We start from the raw sequence: 17,479 nt of genomic DNA, 5'->3' as shown, positions 1-17,479 counted from the left end.
AGATGCTTATCCAAATATATATATATACAAAAACCATAACTTATAAGAAATGTTTAACTAAGTGCATGCTGAACAGATATGCCTTTAGACCCCTCTTGAAAGAAAATCTTGAAAGATTATAATATCAGAATTAGTTTAATATCAGAAGGTGTTTGCTATTGAAAACTCTAGCAGAAATCAGTATTTTGAAGTTTATTGTGTAGTCCAAGGTCCCTCCCTGCCCTCAGTTTCTCAGGAATCCAGTTGATAGTTAACCCCGTTCATAAAGTCTCTTGAGACAGTGATTAATCATGACATAACGAGGAGGTCTCCAAGGAACAAGTCGTTTCACCACCCTCTGTTTGGCCAGACAGAGATAAATAGCAATGGGGGTGACCACTTAATGGTTACACCTGTACAAAGGTGAACAGGATAATTTCATGACACATGACTTGTGTCCCATGAACTCATACTTGAAATCTAACATCAACCAAGAAAGAAAATCAAGACAGTTGGGGAAAAATGGAGTTCAGAATGACTTCTTCACTACGTAAGTATAGATCAACATCTTGTGTTGGTAGTAATCTAGTCCGTGTGTACATCTTAAATGTAAAAAAAATATTATTGGATAAGCTGTCCCTGAGGTTGAGGGAAATCAACCCAAAATAGCTTTGAGTTTTATATTTGTGGATAAGCTATTGAACTACTACTGTGTTTTTATTTGTCCCCTAGCTGGACAGCACTCCGATTTAGTTTTGTGGCTTGTGCTTTTGGGAAGAAGAAAGTCAGGAAAGAGTTCAACGGGAAACAGTATCCTTGGAAAAGAGGAATTTGCAACGGGGAAAAAAACAACCATGTCGGAAAGACACTTCGGCTCTGTAGACGGGCAGCGGGTGGGTGTTGTAGACACTCCTGGCTGGAGTCTCTTTAGTCTCGCCAACCCCGAAAAGGTGAGACGGGAGATTATGCGCATCCCAAGTCTTAGCGGCTACGGCCTGCGGGTCTACCTGTTGACAATTCCTGTGGGTTCTTTCACAGAGAAAGACAGAAAAGCAGTGGAAAAACACGTCAACCTGTTAGGTGACAGAGTGTGGTGCCATACCATTGTGCTCTTTTCGTGGGGTGATCTGCTACGGGGCAAAAGCATTGAGGAACACATCAAAGAAATAGGGGAGCCTCTACAATGGGTCCTACGCAAATGTGTCAACAGATACTGTCTCATCAGTAATACAACTGGATATGACTGTAACCAAAATGCTCATGTACTGCAGTACATTCGAACTCACATGGCATCTATTTCTCTGGACCCGCGTGTTATTCCACACAGAAATAACTTTACGGATGAAGCTCAATTTAATTGGAGAGGGCGAGTTCGCACGGATACATCATTTGAAATGACGAATCCCGGACGGTGGCGAAACATGAACATGCCAAATTTGAACCAACGATATTTATAGTTGCTTCTGCTTTGTAACATTGAGGTCATATTAGGCTACCATTTTATTTAAGAGATGTTTTATTTTCCTTTCGTTGTGGTAGACGCCCATGACCTGGTGGACCCAATCCCTATCTCAATATAAACGTGATAGTGTGATCATTTGACAAGGGGAGAGGGACTCGCTTCCTATGCGGAAATAATACTATGAGTTGGGGTCATCTAGAATAAAATTGCTACACGGTTTTAGGAGGTTACGTATATTTTTCTCTCACAAAGCTTATAAGATGTAAGCTGATGTTCTCCCGGTTTGAGAACACTTTTATAAACGACAAACCACGAATTTCGCTGAGTCGTTGTTCACAAACTGAAAGTTCAGTCCACATTTAGCCTAGAGATGCTAACAATATTTTTGTCTGGATTCGTATTTTTTCCGGGGTTTTACTTCACTTTGAAACACATCTTTAAAACTCGTTTCAAAAAGTGGAAAGACGCGGATGTGGCGTTAATCAGTGAACGGTAATGCTTACATACTGTACATGGGCTTAAGACATTGCTCTGTTGGCCAGTGTCAAGGACAAATAGATATGCTAGTGTTCATTTTATGGTGGCCTGTAACCATTGCAGTATTTTGAAGTGTTTGATAAAACTGAAGCCTAACATATAGCCTGATAGGACTAGACTTCAGGCTATAGGCTTCTCGTAACAAATTTTATTTTTCTACACTTATATACAGAATATAATGCTCGTATAATAAGTCTATACGAGAGTGTGTTAGAATTTGTCAATGAACCAAATATATATTGGGATACTTTATGGTTTTATGCGTAATTACGCGTAATGTATGCGTAATGTATTTTGTTCAAAACTCATTCTACCTAAAGGATGGTGTCCTCTATCCATGCAATTATGGCTTCCACATCAGGTGTCTTAATTGTGGCTTCTTGCAGTGACATCATGACTGACAGGTAAGAAAGAACAATGTATGCATCTGTTTTAAGGAAACATTCTGAAATGTAATTTAGTCTAATGTTCTGTTATCTACAGTAATGCACCAACCCCACAAATCTAGTTATTGAAGTTTTGCATTTCAGAATTCTGCACTGAATATGCACCCATATTTGTCATTACACAGGCACAGGCTTGCAACTGACTTTGTGTTGTTTGGAGCACCTTATATGGCCTATGACATATATGCCATGTACCAGGTTCACTACCTGAGTGAACAGGATAAAGGGCATGAGGCATACAAAGGTCATTCACTTCACACTGTCACTAAGTTCCTCCACAAAGACTTCCTGTTGGTCCTTCATCACATTGCCCTGATCACTATCTTCATGCCTGTGACTCTGGTCAGTATTTGGGTAATGAATATTCACAGGTGTATTTCTTGTAAAAATAAAACAGCAATCCTTACATGTTTTGTTTTTGTTTAGTTCCTGCGGAGAGGCCTTGGAGACTTCTTTATTGGATGTTTCCTCACAACAGAACTCAGCACACCATTTGTGTCAATAGGAAAGGTTCTCATTCAGGTTGGAATCATTTCAGCATGATTTCTTATGTGTGGATCTTAATAGAAGTTGTCTCAAATGTCACTGTATGTCGATTTTATGTTTTCATCCCAGTGTAATTGTTGCTCTAATGTAACTTGAATGTGACTTTCCTGAATCATTGTTCTTACTCAGGATTTTCTGTTTGCTTGTAGTTGGGATTACAAGACTCCACATTGCACAAAATCAATGGTCTGATGGTTCTCCTTACATTCTTCCTGTGTAGAATATTACTCTTTCCCTTCATGTACTGGGTCTATGGTCATAACTATAATATACCTTTTCACCAAGTGGCCTTCCATCTTCCATTGCACTGCAACATTGGGAACCTCTGTATACTGGCACCACAGGTGTACTGGTTCAGCCTGCTATGCCGCAAGGCTCGTCGCCTCTACCTTCGGCAACACAAGAAAAGGAACAGTGACACTCCAAAAACAAAATGACACCTCTTGATTAGTCTCTACTTTTTTCACAAACATGTTTCTCAGGTTTGTATTGTTTGTGCCTTGTTGAAGCAATGTGAAGCATTTAAGTCTCATAATTTCTCACGTTCCTCTTATCTTTTACTACTATTAGTCCTTGAGCCAGGGGTCGGTCGGTTAGCCTGACGAGCCAGACCCACATTAAAATGTAGGGTCTGGGCACTCACCGTTTGCAGTGCTCAGTCCGAGGGGCGGGATAATCGGGTGTCTTTCAAATTCCCTCTGCACGCAATAGGACAGCGCTATGAGTCCCATGCGTTTTCCCAGCGGAGCTAGTTGGCTAGTTCAAACTTTTGCCAACTTTCAGTAAAATAAAAAGCTTAACTCGTGTCACACTGTTCGCCAACAGCAACATCCATCTTCTTTGTTTTCAAGTAGCAGGGAATTCAAGCCAAACCGTTGCAACTCTGCCATCAAACATTATGTTAAGCCCACTTAACGACTCTATACACAATTTGATTGGCCTGATAGAAGTTTAATTTTTCGAGCTCACAAGCCAACGGAGAGTTGCTAGACTAGCCCTGGCAGCAAATGTAATTTGTTGCCGCTAGGGTGCGTCTATATTTCTAGGCTAGTCGGTCGGTACCATCTGAGGAGAATAAGCCTCATAGTGATTTTTGGCAAGGTATTCCACCCTAGAGTTAGAAAATAAGTGATAGCATTGCATTGTAGCTTTTTGTGTGTTATCACCCTGTTTATGTCTATTATGAGGGGCTAAAAAATCTAATAATAGATATCCTCACAAAACTTCCGTGGTTGATTATTTAATCATATTATCATAACATTGGATAAAGTCAGGTTCAAAATTCTTCTTTTTGTTTTTCATTTTGCTGTCATTTGAGTGAAATGCTATTCCTAAGAATGTATTCATACATTTGCTGGAAAAATATATATACTATAGGTCACAAATCATATATGAACAACCTTTAGTGTTTGTAAGTACAACTGAAGTGGAGATTTCTGGTTCAGAGTCGTGAATATAGATTTTCTTTATTGGCTATTGGCAGTATTTTGATCTACTCAAAATACCCAAATTCAAAACACCCACTGTAATAACATTCATATCACTCTAGTATGTCCCCAACAAAAACAAGAATTTTGAACCAGAATCGGTCCAGTGTTAAGGTTTCTGTACTTAAAATGAATGCAAATTATTGCATATTTCATTAGATAAAGACAAAAAATATTAATGTACACAATCAACTGTGGAAGTTTTGTGGGGATATCTATTAGTTAAATGTTTAGCCCATTCACCTGTAAAATATTCCTCCATAGACATACAATGGACATAAACCTGCTGATAAAACACAAAAAGCTACTCAAATGCAATATCACATATTTTTTTAATTCTAGGGTGGTATACCTCGTCAAAAACCACTAGACTTATTCCCCTTGAATGGTACCGATTAACCAAAATAAGGGGGTCTGGCTCAAGAACTAAATGCACCACTGCTTTCTTTCAAGGCAGTTGGAAATACATGTACTGTTTTTCCGTGTAAGTTTACTTGCTGTGAACCTAAATCATTTCGTTGTCCTTTGTCCCTTGAATAGGACACCCCCATCTACCAAGACCACTGACATTTCTCAGTATGTGTGAATAAATGTGTTCTTTCTGTTCCTTTAAAATTATTTACTTAATTTAGTTTCAAACCATTTTTGTATTGTATTCGGCAGATGTGTGCTATTCATTTTAGTCAGTCAACAAAGATTAATTCTGTTTTGTTGTATTATGCATGGATAAAAATGATGGATAGAATGTAATGTAACAGACAGAAAATGTCATTGAAGATGGTTCCATCAAGACTTTATTATGTAAATAAAAGTGTTGTAATAAAATCCATACTTGAATTAAACAGATATTTTATTAATAATATTTATTTCTACAAGCATCTAGTAAACAGACATGAATGGAACTGCTGTTCAAGGGAAAATAAACACTGACCCTCAAATCATAAAATAAACTTAATGTAATTACATCAAAGCTGTGTAATCTTCTGCAGGAGAATAGATTTCATGTGTTCATTATCCAAGTTGTCTGTGATGGTTTTGAGAAAGTGCCGTGTGTTATCACCTTCAAGAGAAGTGCAGCTTTTGGGGTGTGCGGCAAGGGTCGCCTCATAAAGCGTCAGAATTTCCAATGCGCACAAGAACAGTGGCTCTGATTGGCATGGCATCATCACGTGCACGTGCATCACGTGGCAGAACAGCTGGGTCAGGACAAACAGCACCTCCTGGCTGCACACCTCACCCCCAGGCTTCGGGTCACTTGAGGGTGAGCTGCTGGGTGGGAGTTTGGCCTTGAGCACGTCCAGCGTCTCTCGGATGGTGCTGGCGTACAGCCGGCCCACGTGGGCCCAGCCAGGAGGAGGGAGCCAATCAGCACAGCTGGCACCGCAGAGCAGCTGGAGCACTCGCAGCAGGAGCACCGATAGGCGCAGCTCGCAGGCGAACGCCCGCAGGTCCAGCAGGGGCAGGAACTCTGCGTACTCCAGAGAGTAAGGCACGTGGAGTCGGCCGGAGGTAAGGAGATGTTTCACTGCTCGCATGACCCTGGCCCACTCGCCCAGAGTGCACCATGGAAGGGTCTGTGAGAGAGTCAGTAGCAAGCCTTTACTAAACATGCTGACAGTGTCCGGTGAGAGCTGATCTAGGGACAGGGAGTCTAGCATGATTTTCTGAATCGCATCAGATAGAGAACAGCACTCCAGCCATGCCAACAGTCCTGTGCCCTGCCCATACTGAACCAACTTAATGCCAGACCACTCCTGTTCCGGCAAGTCGCACACTTCTAGCAGTGAACTTGGCACCTCGTTCTTAAAGTGATCTCTCCATAATGCTTTCAGATGAAAACGCACAGTCCAATCTAGTGCCTCCACTTTACTATAAAGCCAGAAGATTGCTCGGGACCAGGTACTTGGTGCTGCAGCAACTTCCTCACCGACCACCTCACCCAGTCGGTTCAGAATGGAGGTCAGAACTTCTTTAGACTCCATGGATACATGTACAGCGTCTGAGGTCACCTCCCAACACCTGCAACTCTCGCTCAATAGCTGACACAGACAATAAAGAAGGGGAAAAGGGGAGCAGTCCATCACCCAGTGAGAGGAGCCATCCTGGGGTTCCAGAACCAGAGCAGAATGCAGCAGCTTCAAACACATCTCCAGGCTGTAGTGGTGTGACGATGGGGAGGAAAGGTAAGGAAAGATGAAGGTGTGGAATGCCTCCTGAAGTGGAACAAAACTCCTCCCAGAGTCACCAGAGGGTTCCATCAGGGCACCCAGGAACTGGAGGAAATTCTCCTGCTCCTGAGAAGAGGCCAGTTTGTCTTTTACAGTTTTCTGCAGACAGCGGCACAACAAGCTTCCACCAGTCTTCCCACTCTCCTTGTCGCTTGGCTGAGCGCCCAGTCCAGAGAGGCACTTTAGAATTTTGCTAAGATGAATGTGAGCTCCCAGGTTCACCACAGCTAGGTGGCAGCACTGATGTAAAGTGGCCTCTGGGTTTTGAAAGGCAACACGAGCAATGGCAGACACAGCCAAGTCAGAGTTACTTTGTGCTCCTCCCTGGATAATGCAGTTGAATGCTAAATTAAGCTCCTCACTAAATCCTACGGTTAGTGCCTGTGGTAGATGTCCATGCAGCCCCTTCTTAGAAAGGTTGATCATGTCAACTAGTGTGTTGTTCTTGTCTGATGTAGGGAGTTCACAGAAGAGGTCAACAACAAGATCTTTGAGTCTTCTGCAATGCTGAATGTCCTCGTCAGTTTGGCATTTGGCAATGAGAATGGAAACCAACTTCATGACAAGTTCCCTTTGTTGAAATGCAGTTTTATTTCTCTCAAGGCAGCTGATCCACTCATTTCCATTGAGAGACCAGCTCAAATCAGCAACAAATAAAGGGACAAACTGCTGATACCCCGCCAAACGATGGTCAATGATAACCATAGCAATGGAAGCCATTTCAAGAGACCTCTTTGTTGGTTCATTTTGCAGCATATTCTCTGATATTTTTTTCAAGGCATTCTTGAGTTCATTTCCACTTTCTCCTTCTTCAGTCTCCAGCCCAGAACACTGATCCAAGGACTGAAGCATTCGATGGATGCTGTTCCTCAGACCTAGTGCATTCCTGCTTTGGTCACATTTCTCTGTCACTTTCAGCAATCCTTTCTCCTCCCAAACATGTAGAAGGCAAAGAGCCGTCTGCATAGCTTTTGTAAAGGTGAGTCCAGCTGGCTTAACCTTTGAAGGAGTCTCAACAGCAGCGATGTCTTTCTGTGCTTCGCGAATTACCTTAACCAGGTCAAATCTCTCTGTTTTGTTATGATGTTTTGCGAGAGCAACCTCCACTGAAAGCCTCTCAAGTTTCTTATGAGCAGAGCGTTCCACCTGATGGCCCAACAGGTATGATGTATATATTGAGTCAAGGCAATTGGAGAGAGCAAAGCAGCATAAATCCGACGAATTGATGTCATCTTTCATTTCCCTCACAGCACTAAAGAGATGGAACATCACACCTTGGCTTGAGGTATCTGGGTCAAGCTTAGCTCTTTTGGGGGCTGGAGATGGTGCCTCTGTAAACTGGTCTGCAAAGACACTGTCAAAGGTCTCTGTGCCTCCCCAGCTGCCCCTCCAAAGCCCCCTCCACACCTCCAGCAGGAGCAGGGCATCCTCAGAAGTCGTATCAGTGGTGACATACTGGACCAGATGCTCCACCTCTAGACATAAGTCAGGAGGTTGAAGACACAAAAGCAACTCCACATATATTTTGTAGAAGTCCATTGATTTCACCACCTCAAACAGCACTGTGCGGTTGATGTCAGGGAGCTGGTTAAGGATAGAAAATAGTGCATTTTCCTTCCAGCTTATCTCCACATCCTTTTCCCTCTCTTTCTCCAAAAGCTTACTCCATAAGATGCAAAGAATCTTCTTCCTCTTATTGATCTCCTCTGCATGCTCACTTTGCACTTGTCCACAGAGCAGCTCTTTTATAGAATCAATTACTGGACGGCCAACCGTGCTCCATTCTTCCTTTTTTGCAGCAGAAAGTGATCCTGCCTGACAGAGCTTATCTGCCAGTAAGAATCCACCCTGAAGCACTGCAGCCATGTCCCCCTTCAGCCAAGGTTCTGCAAGTACAAAAGCATTTCAATCGTCATAAAATGTTAACTTTACTTTCATTTTAATTGCTATGTGACAAACGTGTAGAAGAATTTAACGACGTCCCTTATAGCCAACACATTGTTATCAGCGCATACAAAAAGTGAAACTAGTCAATCAACATCAACAAACCTGTCAAATACGCAAGTTAGTCTAGCTACACACAGCGTGGATGCACGAAGTTAAATTTCACTTTACCTTGAAACATAGCTGCGCGTGATTATGCGATCCAAATTTATCACAGCAAAATCAAAAAATAAAAGCACAATTACACTTTCGAATTACAGGATATCTAATGCTAGAAGCTACACAAAACGTGGCATGACAGCATTTATTAATTTCTCTCGCTATTCTGGATTTGAAATTAGGAAGTGATTCTTTACCACCAACGAGTGTGAGACCACGGTGAAGAGAAGACACTACTTCGACTAAGTTGCGCTTTGAATCTACAGTGCCACGCCGTGGGAGTTTGATGTAGTACATTTCTTCTATGTTGAAACAAAGTCCTTTTATTCTCTGCAAGGAATGTTTTCGTGAAATTTGTACAAATCTGTGTTGTATTGATATTGATATGGTGTATTATGGTGTATGCTAAACTGCTAGCATACTCCTCAGGAAATATACAGTCTACTGTCTGACCCCAGTCTGACACGCAGGCGTCAAGCATTAGTGCATTTTTAGCCAGCAACTCCACTGAAATGAAAGCGAAAGTTCGTGAGCTATCTTGTGGGTCTATGGATAGGCTAACTGTGTGCAGTTCTGAAGTAACTTAAATCAAAAATGATTTTGATTTTTGGTGGTCTTCTTCCCGTGCTGTTTTTCACAGGTATAACTTGTGGTTGTGTGGATTTTTATTGGTGCTAATATGCCTAACTCATGAATTAATTAATCATGAATCGTTTCCACGTATTGTAAATCGCTTTACTTACTCTAGACGCCCCAAACTCTAATTTGGTAGCTACTGTACTTGATTTGGTGCATTTATTTCCTTTTACAGCTGTTGTTAGCTCGCAGTCTATATATGAAGTTCCTTGGCTGCCATGTGAGTTTGTAGACGAATATTTTGTGACCAACGAGGAAGGACACAAGGAAACAAAATATCACCATCGCGATGCAGGGCTGCAGTTTGGCCAGCTTGGAGACAGTCTTGTGCACTCTGACTTAATAACCTTCCTTGTCACAGGTGAGAGGATAGGCTATTTAACATACACTCCATTCTCATTTGTTACTACGGTATGGTAAGATGATCTATCTGATGTTCTCAGCATCTAAGGTGGACATGCGACGGTACGTTAAAGGCGGAGTGGACACTTTGCAGTGCGAGGTCCGCAGGCACAGCACAGAGGGGATTCAAATGCGCTGGCCTGGCCTGGGAGCGCAGGAGCATGACGTTTGGTTTACCTGCACACTGCGCCATACAGAGGGCCTTTTTGTGATTACTACTTTCCTCAGACATAGTCCCAGTGTTCCCAGTGATATGCAACCAGACTCAGAACAGCGGATTTCTGTTGAAGATAAAGACACTATCAGCACCACAGGTAAGCCTAAAAGTCAATACATAATGGCCTGCAGTACAATGGCACTACAATGTGCATAAGGGTGGGATAGAGGATATAACTCTCTTCGCATTTCTTTATTTCTGTGGCCAGCTGTAATGGTGGTGTTGAGCAACACCCCCTCTGTGGATGTCGGCCTGATGAAAGAGCAGACCCTGAACTGTGAGTATGCCGTAGACCACAAGTCAGCCCACCTCACTGTGGAGTGGCGACTGCAACGCAGAGGTGACCGCACCAAGCTTTTCAGCTACTCCAGCCGCACGGGCAAGAGCGAGGGCACCGGCGTTTCTGTGAAGGCCCTCAGCAGGGGCGACGCTTCTCTCAAGATCCCTCTCACAAAGCAAGCCAGTGAGGGCACCTACATCTGCTCTGTATACGTGCCTCCGCTCTACGGCAGCCATGACATCAGCCTGCAAATCATGGGTGAGACTCTAATAATAATCTAATAATTTATGTAAAGCACATTGAATGACATCTGTGTATGAAATGCGTTATATAAATAAACTTGACTTGACTAATCCGAAGGCATGACTTTAAAGATGTAGTGAGCTATGCACAGGATCTGTAAATGGCTTTAGAGACCTACACTGTTCCATCAGCCATGAAATGTTGCTTAAGGAGAATGGATTGGTGTTATTTTATTGACTGATGAGCTCAAATATCAAAAACCTTTTGTCAGAATTGAGGACAATACCTTTAATGGTCCAGTTTTGTTTTGTTTTCTTGTGGGAGTGTTTCTGAAATAGGCCGAAGCTAAAGCCATTTACCCTCAAAAAATGGCTTCAAACCCATAACCCAGACCCTGATCTTCATGTTTCTGTAGATACGCTGATCATTATGACCCTTCATTTCAGAGCCTCCCCGAGTGTCCCTCACTGTGAGCTCAGAGCTGTCTCTGGTGGCGGGTGCGGAGCAGAAGGTGCTGTGTGAGGCGACTGGCTACTACCCGCTGGACGTGCACATAGAGTGGCTTAAGGAGTCTCTGACCCCGGGGACGAGTCGCATGCCTGAGGTGCTGAAGGTCGTCATGTTCTCCAGCCATCGCCACCACATGGACGGCACCTACTCCCTCTCTGCTTTCTTCCTGCTTAAGCCTACCCTGCAGGACTCCGGCTACCGCTACACGTGTCGAGTGTCTCACGTCGCTCTGCGAGTGCCCATCAGGAAGAGCTTTACCCTCAGTGTCACAGGTAAGTCGCTCACCGTCCTGGTCTAAGAGATGATTAAAGTTGTACAACTTCATATTGCTTGTTTTTCTATGAGAAAAGCATATATTAATGAGTAAAAGATGGCTTTCCTGCTTTGTATCTGTCTCATTCTATACTGATATGCCATAAGTCTTGTCAGTAACCAGTGAGAAGAATAGAAATGTTAGTGGTGTTCATCGTTCTCTTGACTTTGCAGAGGAGAGTTCAGTTCTGTGGTACGTGTTTGCTGTTGGGTTTATTGTGGCTATGATTGGAATCCTGTGTTTGCTGCTGTCCAAACTACAAACAGGTAAATAAACAGCCACATATTTTACTTATATTTGTTCTGCAACAGATTTTAGCAAATTGTGAGTTAATTTACAAATTGCATGTTCAGCATTGTAGTAATTAAGTTATTCTTACTTTTCTTTTTCAGTAAGAGAAGCAAATAAGGTAAGACCAGTGTCCACAAAATGATGTATCTAAATGTGTGGTTTTGACTGACAAATACACTTTGACACCTGAAGTTTGACCATGGCTCAGTATAATGAGTTCTACCACCCACAGCTGCAGAGCAACAAATTTGGCAAAATCTCAACATTTCACTTGAGGCTCTGCTCTTTTGAGTAATAAGACATTTCTGTGGTCATACAACACACTTGATATACAGTCTACCTGTCCGTATATAACACCATCATTGTATGTCATTTAATAGAGGAAACCCTACTGAAGAAGAGGTTATCTTCCGCTGGCTTTAGAACAGAACCAGTGCAGATCTGGGAGAGATATGCAGCCGACCAAGTACCAGATACTGAGGTTTCCATCTAAATTCTCAGTTTTGCTGCATCTGACTTTATCATCTACATTATGCAGTAATCTCAAGAGACTGGGGTGACCTGTGTGAATAAGACTCCAGTTTCATTGAACCTCCAGGAAAAAATATGTTTTTAAATATATCTTTATTTTTTATGGTGAAATGTTTGCTTTTGTTTTATTGTGATTCCTTAATTATGAATGCACTCTGTCTTGATAAAACAAATGTGTGTGTTTGAGTCTATTTGCTATTTTAACTTGCACTTAAACGGAATAGGATGGAAGTTACTCAAACATTATTAAAGACATTCCACCAGAGGTGAGAAAGAGGAGTGGTCTATAAAATAATGTTTTGAAAATGTTTTTGCATTTTCTGATTGAAGACTTTTCTCATTTGGCAAAACTTTGTTTCGGAAACAGCATTTTTAATACCTGCTGGTTTTCAATACAGTTATGTTGCCTGCATGGATAGAGACAGTGACCATGCAAAGTTTATTGATGGTCAACAACACAATAACTACATGCATCCTTGGTCAGTATCAATCCCTATGCATAAATTATTGAAAGCAAAATGGTTAATATAAAGGGCACATTCAGCAACATTTTCTTAAAATTCTCTAATTTTCCCTCTCTAAAAACAAGTCAACTCCAGATGCATCATATAATAATCCAAATCTGTTTGTCTGGTACTAATTTGTGTTTTCATGGTTTTTATGTTTACTTGAATTGGACAATGAATTGGTGGGCCGTGATTTTTCTTGTTCTTGCTTTGGACTCTGAAATCCCAAATTTCTATAAATGGCACTGCAGAAAGTATTAATTTTCCTGTAATACTATTGTCAGTCTGTTTAAAAGTTTTTAAAGCAACACAATACAACAGTTTGTTTTAAATGAAGGTTTTGTTAGCTTGTTAGTTTTAGACCAAAACTTTGTTGTGGGGCTGTTTTTGTGCATCTGTTTCTTAAGGATTGAGATATCTTGGTGACAGTTGCTGTGATTAAGAATGTTGATGTTTACATCCACACTCCCTCCCACTCCCCTCAAAGGTATGGACAAACATGTGCAGTGTGTTGCAGTTTGTATTGTTGTTGGTACTATCCAGAACCACATGGAGGCAGTATTGTCATCAAAAATAACATCAGCCAAAAACTAAAAAAAACAGATAAAAATGTTGGTCTCTTAATTGACAGTGATCTAAATTTCAATAGTCACATGAATGCAGTAATTAATCAAGATTCTTTGAACCATCATTTTGATAATATCTTTATTTTTGTGGTGAAATGTGTTTTATTGTGATTCCTGAATTATGAATGCATTGTCTTGAAGAAATAAACATGTGTGTGAATTTATTTGCTATTTTAACCTGCATTTAAACTGAATTTAGGTTGGGAGTTACTAATTGTTAGAGAGATGCAACCACAGACGAAAAAGGGGAGCGGTCATCTGAAAGCAATAACTAAATCAGCTTTTTAACCACACCTCAAAAACATTGCCAGAATTAGTGGTCTTATGTTGAAACATGACTTAGAAACACTGACTCATGCATTTATCTCCAGCAGGGTTGATTACTGCAACTTTTCAAAAGAGCATCGAATAGCTTCAGATGATACAAAATGCAGCACAAACTGATCACATTACGAATGTGCATGAAATGCGCTATGTAAATAAATTTGGCCTTAAAAATAAGAATAATGATTATTGTGTAATGAATAATGACAGAATAATAATTATTCTGTCACTGAATTATGACATGCAACATTCAAGAACACATTAATGTGCACAAGTGGGTTAGTCTAGCTATTGTTTTCACTGGATGATCTAACTTCTCCTGATGTTGTTAGGAATCATAAAGGCTCTAATTCATTAAGCATGTTTATATGCAGAAGACAATGCCAGAGCAATAGCCATTTCCCCATTTTATCTGTCTGCCAGATAGTACTAGCCTATGCAAGCTGGAGTCCAAAGTAAACAAGTAAATGAAATGAGAGAAATCCATTCTTAATGTGTTCCTTATGGGGAGGCCACTTCAGTGTTCTGGTTTGTTCATGATTGGTATGAAATACATGTTGTCAACAGCCAAACCAGTGCAGTCTTTTGAGTGTGTGTATGACACACATGGATGTGTCTGTCTATATGTGTCTATGTGTGTATGTGTGTGTGTCAGGAGTAGACTGGTGCTAGAGCAGAAGTGATTTGTCATGTTCTTTGTCTATAAAAACAAAGTTCCTATCATGAAACCCAAAACCGTTGGCTTATTATAGGATCTGCTGAGGTTTCAGGATATACAGTACCTGGCTAATGTGTCCTCTGTGGTGCCGTGCCTGCAAGGCGCTCTGTGCCATCTTCTATCACTCTCAGTCTCGGCATAGTTAAATACATGATAAACACTTCACTCAGGAATGACAGCTGTTCCCCACTGGCACTATATGCATTTAGCCACCTTCCTCCTCAACCCCTCACCATCACCGCCACCACCACCACATTTCTTACCCAAGCATTCTTTTACACACACACATACTTCTTTATTTGCTGGAAAATCTGTTTATATCTTTTACAACCTGATGTCCAGTTGATATGTGTTTGGCTTGACAGATCTGTCTGCAGTATAATCCTATTTCATGTGTGTGTGTGTGTGTGTGTGTGTGTGCTGTTGTTGGGGGAAAGGTCTTTTGTTTGGCCCAGTGCAGTCTCTTGTGCCCAGACCAGGGCTGTGGGGAGAAACCCAGTGGAAACTGGCATGCCGGCCGGGTCAGGGGGTGGTCAGACGTCGGTCATAGCTGTAGGAAACACAACATCTCTGGGGAGACAAGAGTAGCAGTGGGCTCAAGGCTGGCTGGGTAATATTACATAAACACAAGTTTAGATGAAGACCCTCTGCCTCCCACCTGAGAGAGTGATTTTGTTCCTACCACTTATCACTTACCAATGTTGTTAGAGCACTTTACCTTCTAAAGCACTTTGAATGAATGCTATGCAAACGTTTGGGGTTAAATGCACAAAGGACACCTGGGAGGATTTCACCTGAAGCTTAGCAGTCTTCTGTGGGCCTGCGTCAGCGCAGCATCCCCTGAGGGAGAGCGTATGTCTTTGTGATTGATCGCAGATGAGACGGTGAAAACAAACAGGCCCCTGATCCCTCTGCTGGGCTGGCCGACAGGAGCTGGTAAAGGTGGATGAAAGTGAGACTGACCAGAAGAGCTTTGTCTCCAGTCCCAAACCTGGCCGTGTTCCCAGGTGCATACCTGCAAGCCTGCCGATGTGTGGGTAATTTTACCTTCTTTACATGGGGAATCAATCACACACACATGCACACACACACACACACTCATGCACACTCACACACTATTTTCCATTAAATTGGAGTAAATGAAAAATAATTGTCTTTAGGCTTAGACTGTTTACTCTGCCTATGTATTTACATGTTTCCTGAATTTTTATAGGGGAAACACATAAAAATCTGTGACTCAGTATTTTCCATTCTTTTCCGCAGGCTGAGGTAGGAGAGTGGGAAGAATGGAGTTGTCTGTACCATTCATTTCTATACTCAGTGATCACAGTCTAGATGTGTGTTCCAGGTTTGAATTCTCTTCTTTTGACAGCAGTGACTGGCCCCTTGGGTGAAATGAATGGACCCCACCGCCCTGTGGCCTGCCTGGCCTTCTGGTAACTTAAGTAGTGTGAAAACTCTAGAGGGTCAAGAGCAGGGACTTTCCTCTTGTTCTCTCCGTATCACAAGCTGAATCACACCGCAGCTGACCAGAACACTTTTGGCCCTGATCTCTGCCGGATCAGGCTCACATCAGAGCCAGATTTGGGCCAGATCCATCTGCTGCACTATCAGCTGTCATCAGGGGATACATCTTTTTTAACGTGGGTCACGAAACCACAGTCCGCACGCTCAGCAGGCTAATGCACATTTAATCACCGTGCATTCAGCACTCACGGAAAGACTCCTTGGACTTTGCGTCTCTCGTTCTATCTGTCTGCCTACATTAATCTGTCTGCGGCTTTCTCCTTTAAATTCTACACTTGCGACACACTCTCTTTTCCTCATGGTCTCGTTTGGCTTTGCTCTCAAATGTCTTTTGCAGATCGTGGTTGCCAGTAAAACCCTGTCACAAAATGGCACTGCATCGAAGCTTAACAAAATATCCACAGCGTACTGCCGCGTCTCAGAGATACCCTGTATTACTCTAATGGAGAAACTAGGGTAAACAGACAGGGAGGCACATTCTTTTAGGTTGAAAGACATATATCCTTTTAGACGTATGATATCATGGGCTATTTGCAACAGGCTTAATTATTGTTTGGTATTTCCATATGATGTCAGGCCTGTGAATGGATTTGATCCTATGCTTAAGAAATAAAGAAAATACACACATCTCCCCTCTACACTTATATGTCACCCTCACATAAACCTGCCATTCTATAAAAGATGGTGAAAGAAAGCTGAAAGGTGTGTCGACACAATGGCTCAGAAACCGGTGTGCCAGTTTCTGTGATTGCCCAACTCAGTGACTCGAATATCCAGAGAGATGATCTCATATTCAGCTGGGTAATTCCTCTGCCATCTTTGAGAAGAGTAGGTTGCATTTACAATGCTGTCATTTAAATTGGGCCATGCCTGTACACGAGCAACCATGCAACACTGGCCTACTTGGAATCCAACATGATCTCATAGCCAAGCAATCTCTTTTTGTGATCAAGTTATGTGATATTTATGTGCCTGGGTTACTTCAGGATACCAAAATAACCGAACGAGCCACAGGAGAAGGACTCTATCAAGTGATTTAAAATGGTCAGTATTATGACCCACTATTTACAATGGGAATATTCTGGACAGTAGAGAGAGTTTTTTAGATGTTCATTATTTTATAGGCCTATTCAAGATGTTAAATAGCCTACTCATGATTGCCAATGTGTACCGTCAGTCCGTCTGGGCCTCAGAAGGATTGGGGCAGTTCCTCCGGTCAGACATTCAATAATTCAGAGGCCCTGTAAAAGAAATGCAAACTGTGAGTGAAAGGAGCTGAATGCGTTGTTTTCCCGCTTAAAGTGGAGGTAGAACAAATCGCCACATCTGTACCAAATCAGCCTCTGCTAAGAAAGCAACAAGTGAAACATGCCCCGCTACCCTCTCTCCCAGCAAATAAAGGCAGGATCAGGGGGCACAGCAGGCAAACTGCGGCTGCTCCGCTCCTCTTTCAAACCTCCATCCATCTCACCGATGATGGAGGCCCCTATTCGAGTGTATGTGTGCCCGAACACATCACGGGTGTTACTCATATTATTACAGTACACTCTTGTCATGGGGTGAATTA

General features: G+C 42.1%; 3 protein-coding genes across 5 annotated transcripts; 2 read left to right on the top strand and 1 right to left on the bottom strand.

Moving 5' to 3' along the window:
- The first annotated feature begins 349 nt into the window (after positions 1-349).
- Positions 350-5,299, top strand: LOC121683710 (TLC domain-containing protein 3A-like). Of its 3 annotated transcripts, none has more exons than XM_042063463.1 (6): positions 350-529; positions 712-929; positions 2,299-2,382; positions 2,550-2,766; positions 2,851-2,946; positions 3,120-3,645. In XM_042063463.1, the coding sequence occupies exons 3-6, from the start codon at positions 2,300-2,302 to the stop codon at positions 3,405-3,407; spliced, it is 684 nt and encodes a 227-aa protein (XP_041919397.1). In that variant the 5' UTR covers positions 350-529; positions 712-929; position 2,299; the 3' UTR covers positions 3,408-3,645. The 3 variants fall into 3 exon arrangements, 2 of the variants coding, with proteins under 2 accessions (XP_041919397.1, XP_041919396.1); XR_006022879.1 differs by lacking the exons at positions 350-529; positions 712-929 and adding an exon at positions 936-1,933 and having other exon boundaries at positions 3,120-3,493; positions 3,559-3,598; XM_042063462.1 differs by lacking the exons at positions 350-529; positions 712-929 and adding exons at positions 936-1,933; positions 4,998-5,299 and having other exon boundaries at positions 3,120-3,452.
- Positions 5,300-5,318: 19 nt separating this feature from the next.
- gemin4 (gem (nuclear organelle) associated protein 4) lies at positions 5,319-9,013 on the bottom strand. The gene is made up of 2 exons (XM_042063460.1): positions 8,801-9,013; positions 5,319-8,571 (listed from the first exon to the last, which is right to left on the bottom strand). The coding sequence occupies exons 1-2, from the start codon at positions 8,808-8,810 to the stop codon at positions 5,423-5,425; spliced, it is 3,159 nt and encodes a 1,052-aa protein (XP_041919394.1). The 5' UTR covers positions 8,811-9,013; the 3' UTR covers positions 5,319-5,422.
- Positions 9,014-9,270: 257 nt separating this feature from the next.
- dhrs13b.2 (dehydrogenase/reductase (SDR family) member 13b.2) lies at positions 9,271-13,507 on the top strand. The gene is made up of 8 exons (XM_042063461.1): positions 9,271-9,428; positions 9,600-9,785; positions 9,868-10,140; positions 10,252-10,581; positions 11,013-11,348; positions 11,563-11,655; positions 11,782-11,798; positions 12,061-13,507. The coding sequence occupies exons 1-8, from the start codon at positions 9,383-9,385 to the stop codon at positions 12,073-12,075; spliced, it is 1,296 nt and encodes a 431-aa protein (XP_041919395.1). The 5' UTR covers positions 9,271-9,382; the 3' UTR covers positions 12,076-13,507.
- Positions 13,508-17,479: the final 3,972 nt, after the last annotated feature.

This window comes from Alosa sapidissima, chromosome 15 (assembly GCF_018492685.1).
Source record: "Alosa sapidissima isolate fAloSap1 chromosome 15, fAloSap1.pri, whole genome shotgun sequence".
Taxonomy (NCBI): domain Eukaryota; kingdom Metazoa; phylum Chordata; class Actinopteri; order Clupeiformes; family Clupeidae; genus Alosa; species Alosa sapidissima.
Note: the sequence above shows the minus strand (reverse complement) of the source record. Positions and strands in the feature narration are given on the sequence as shown.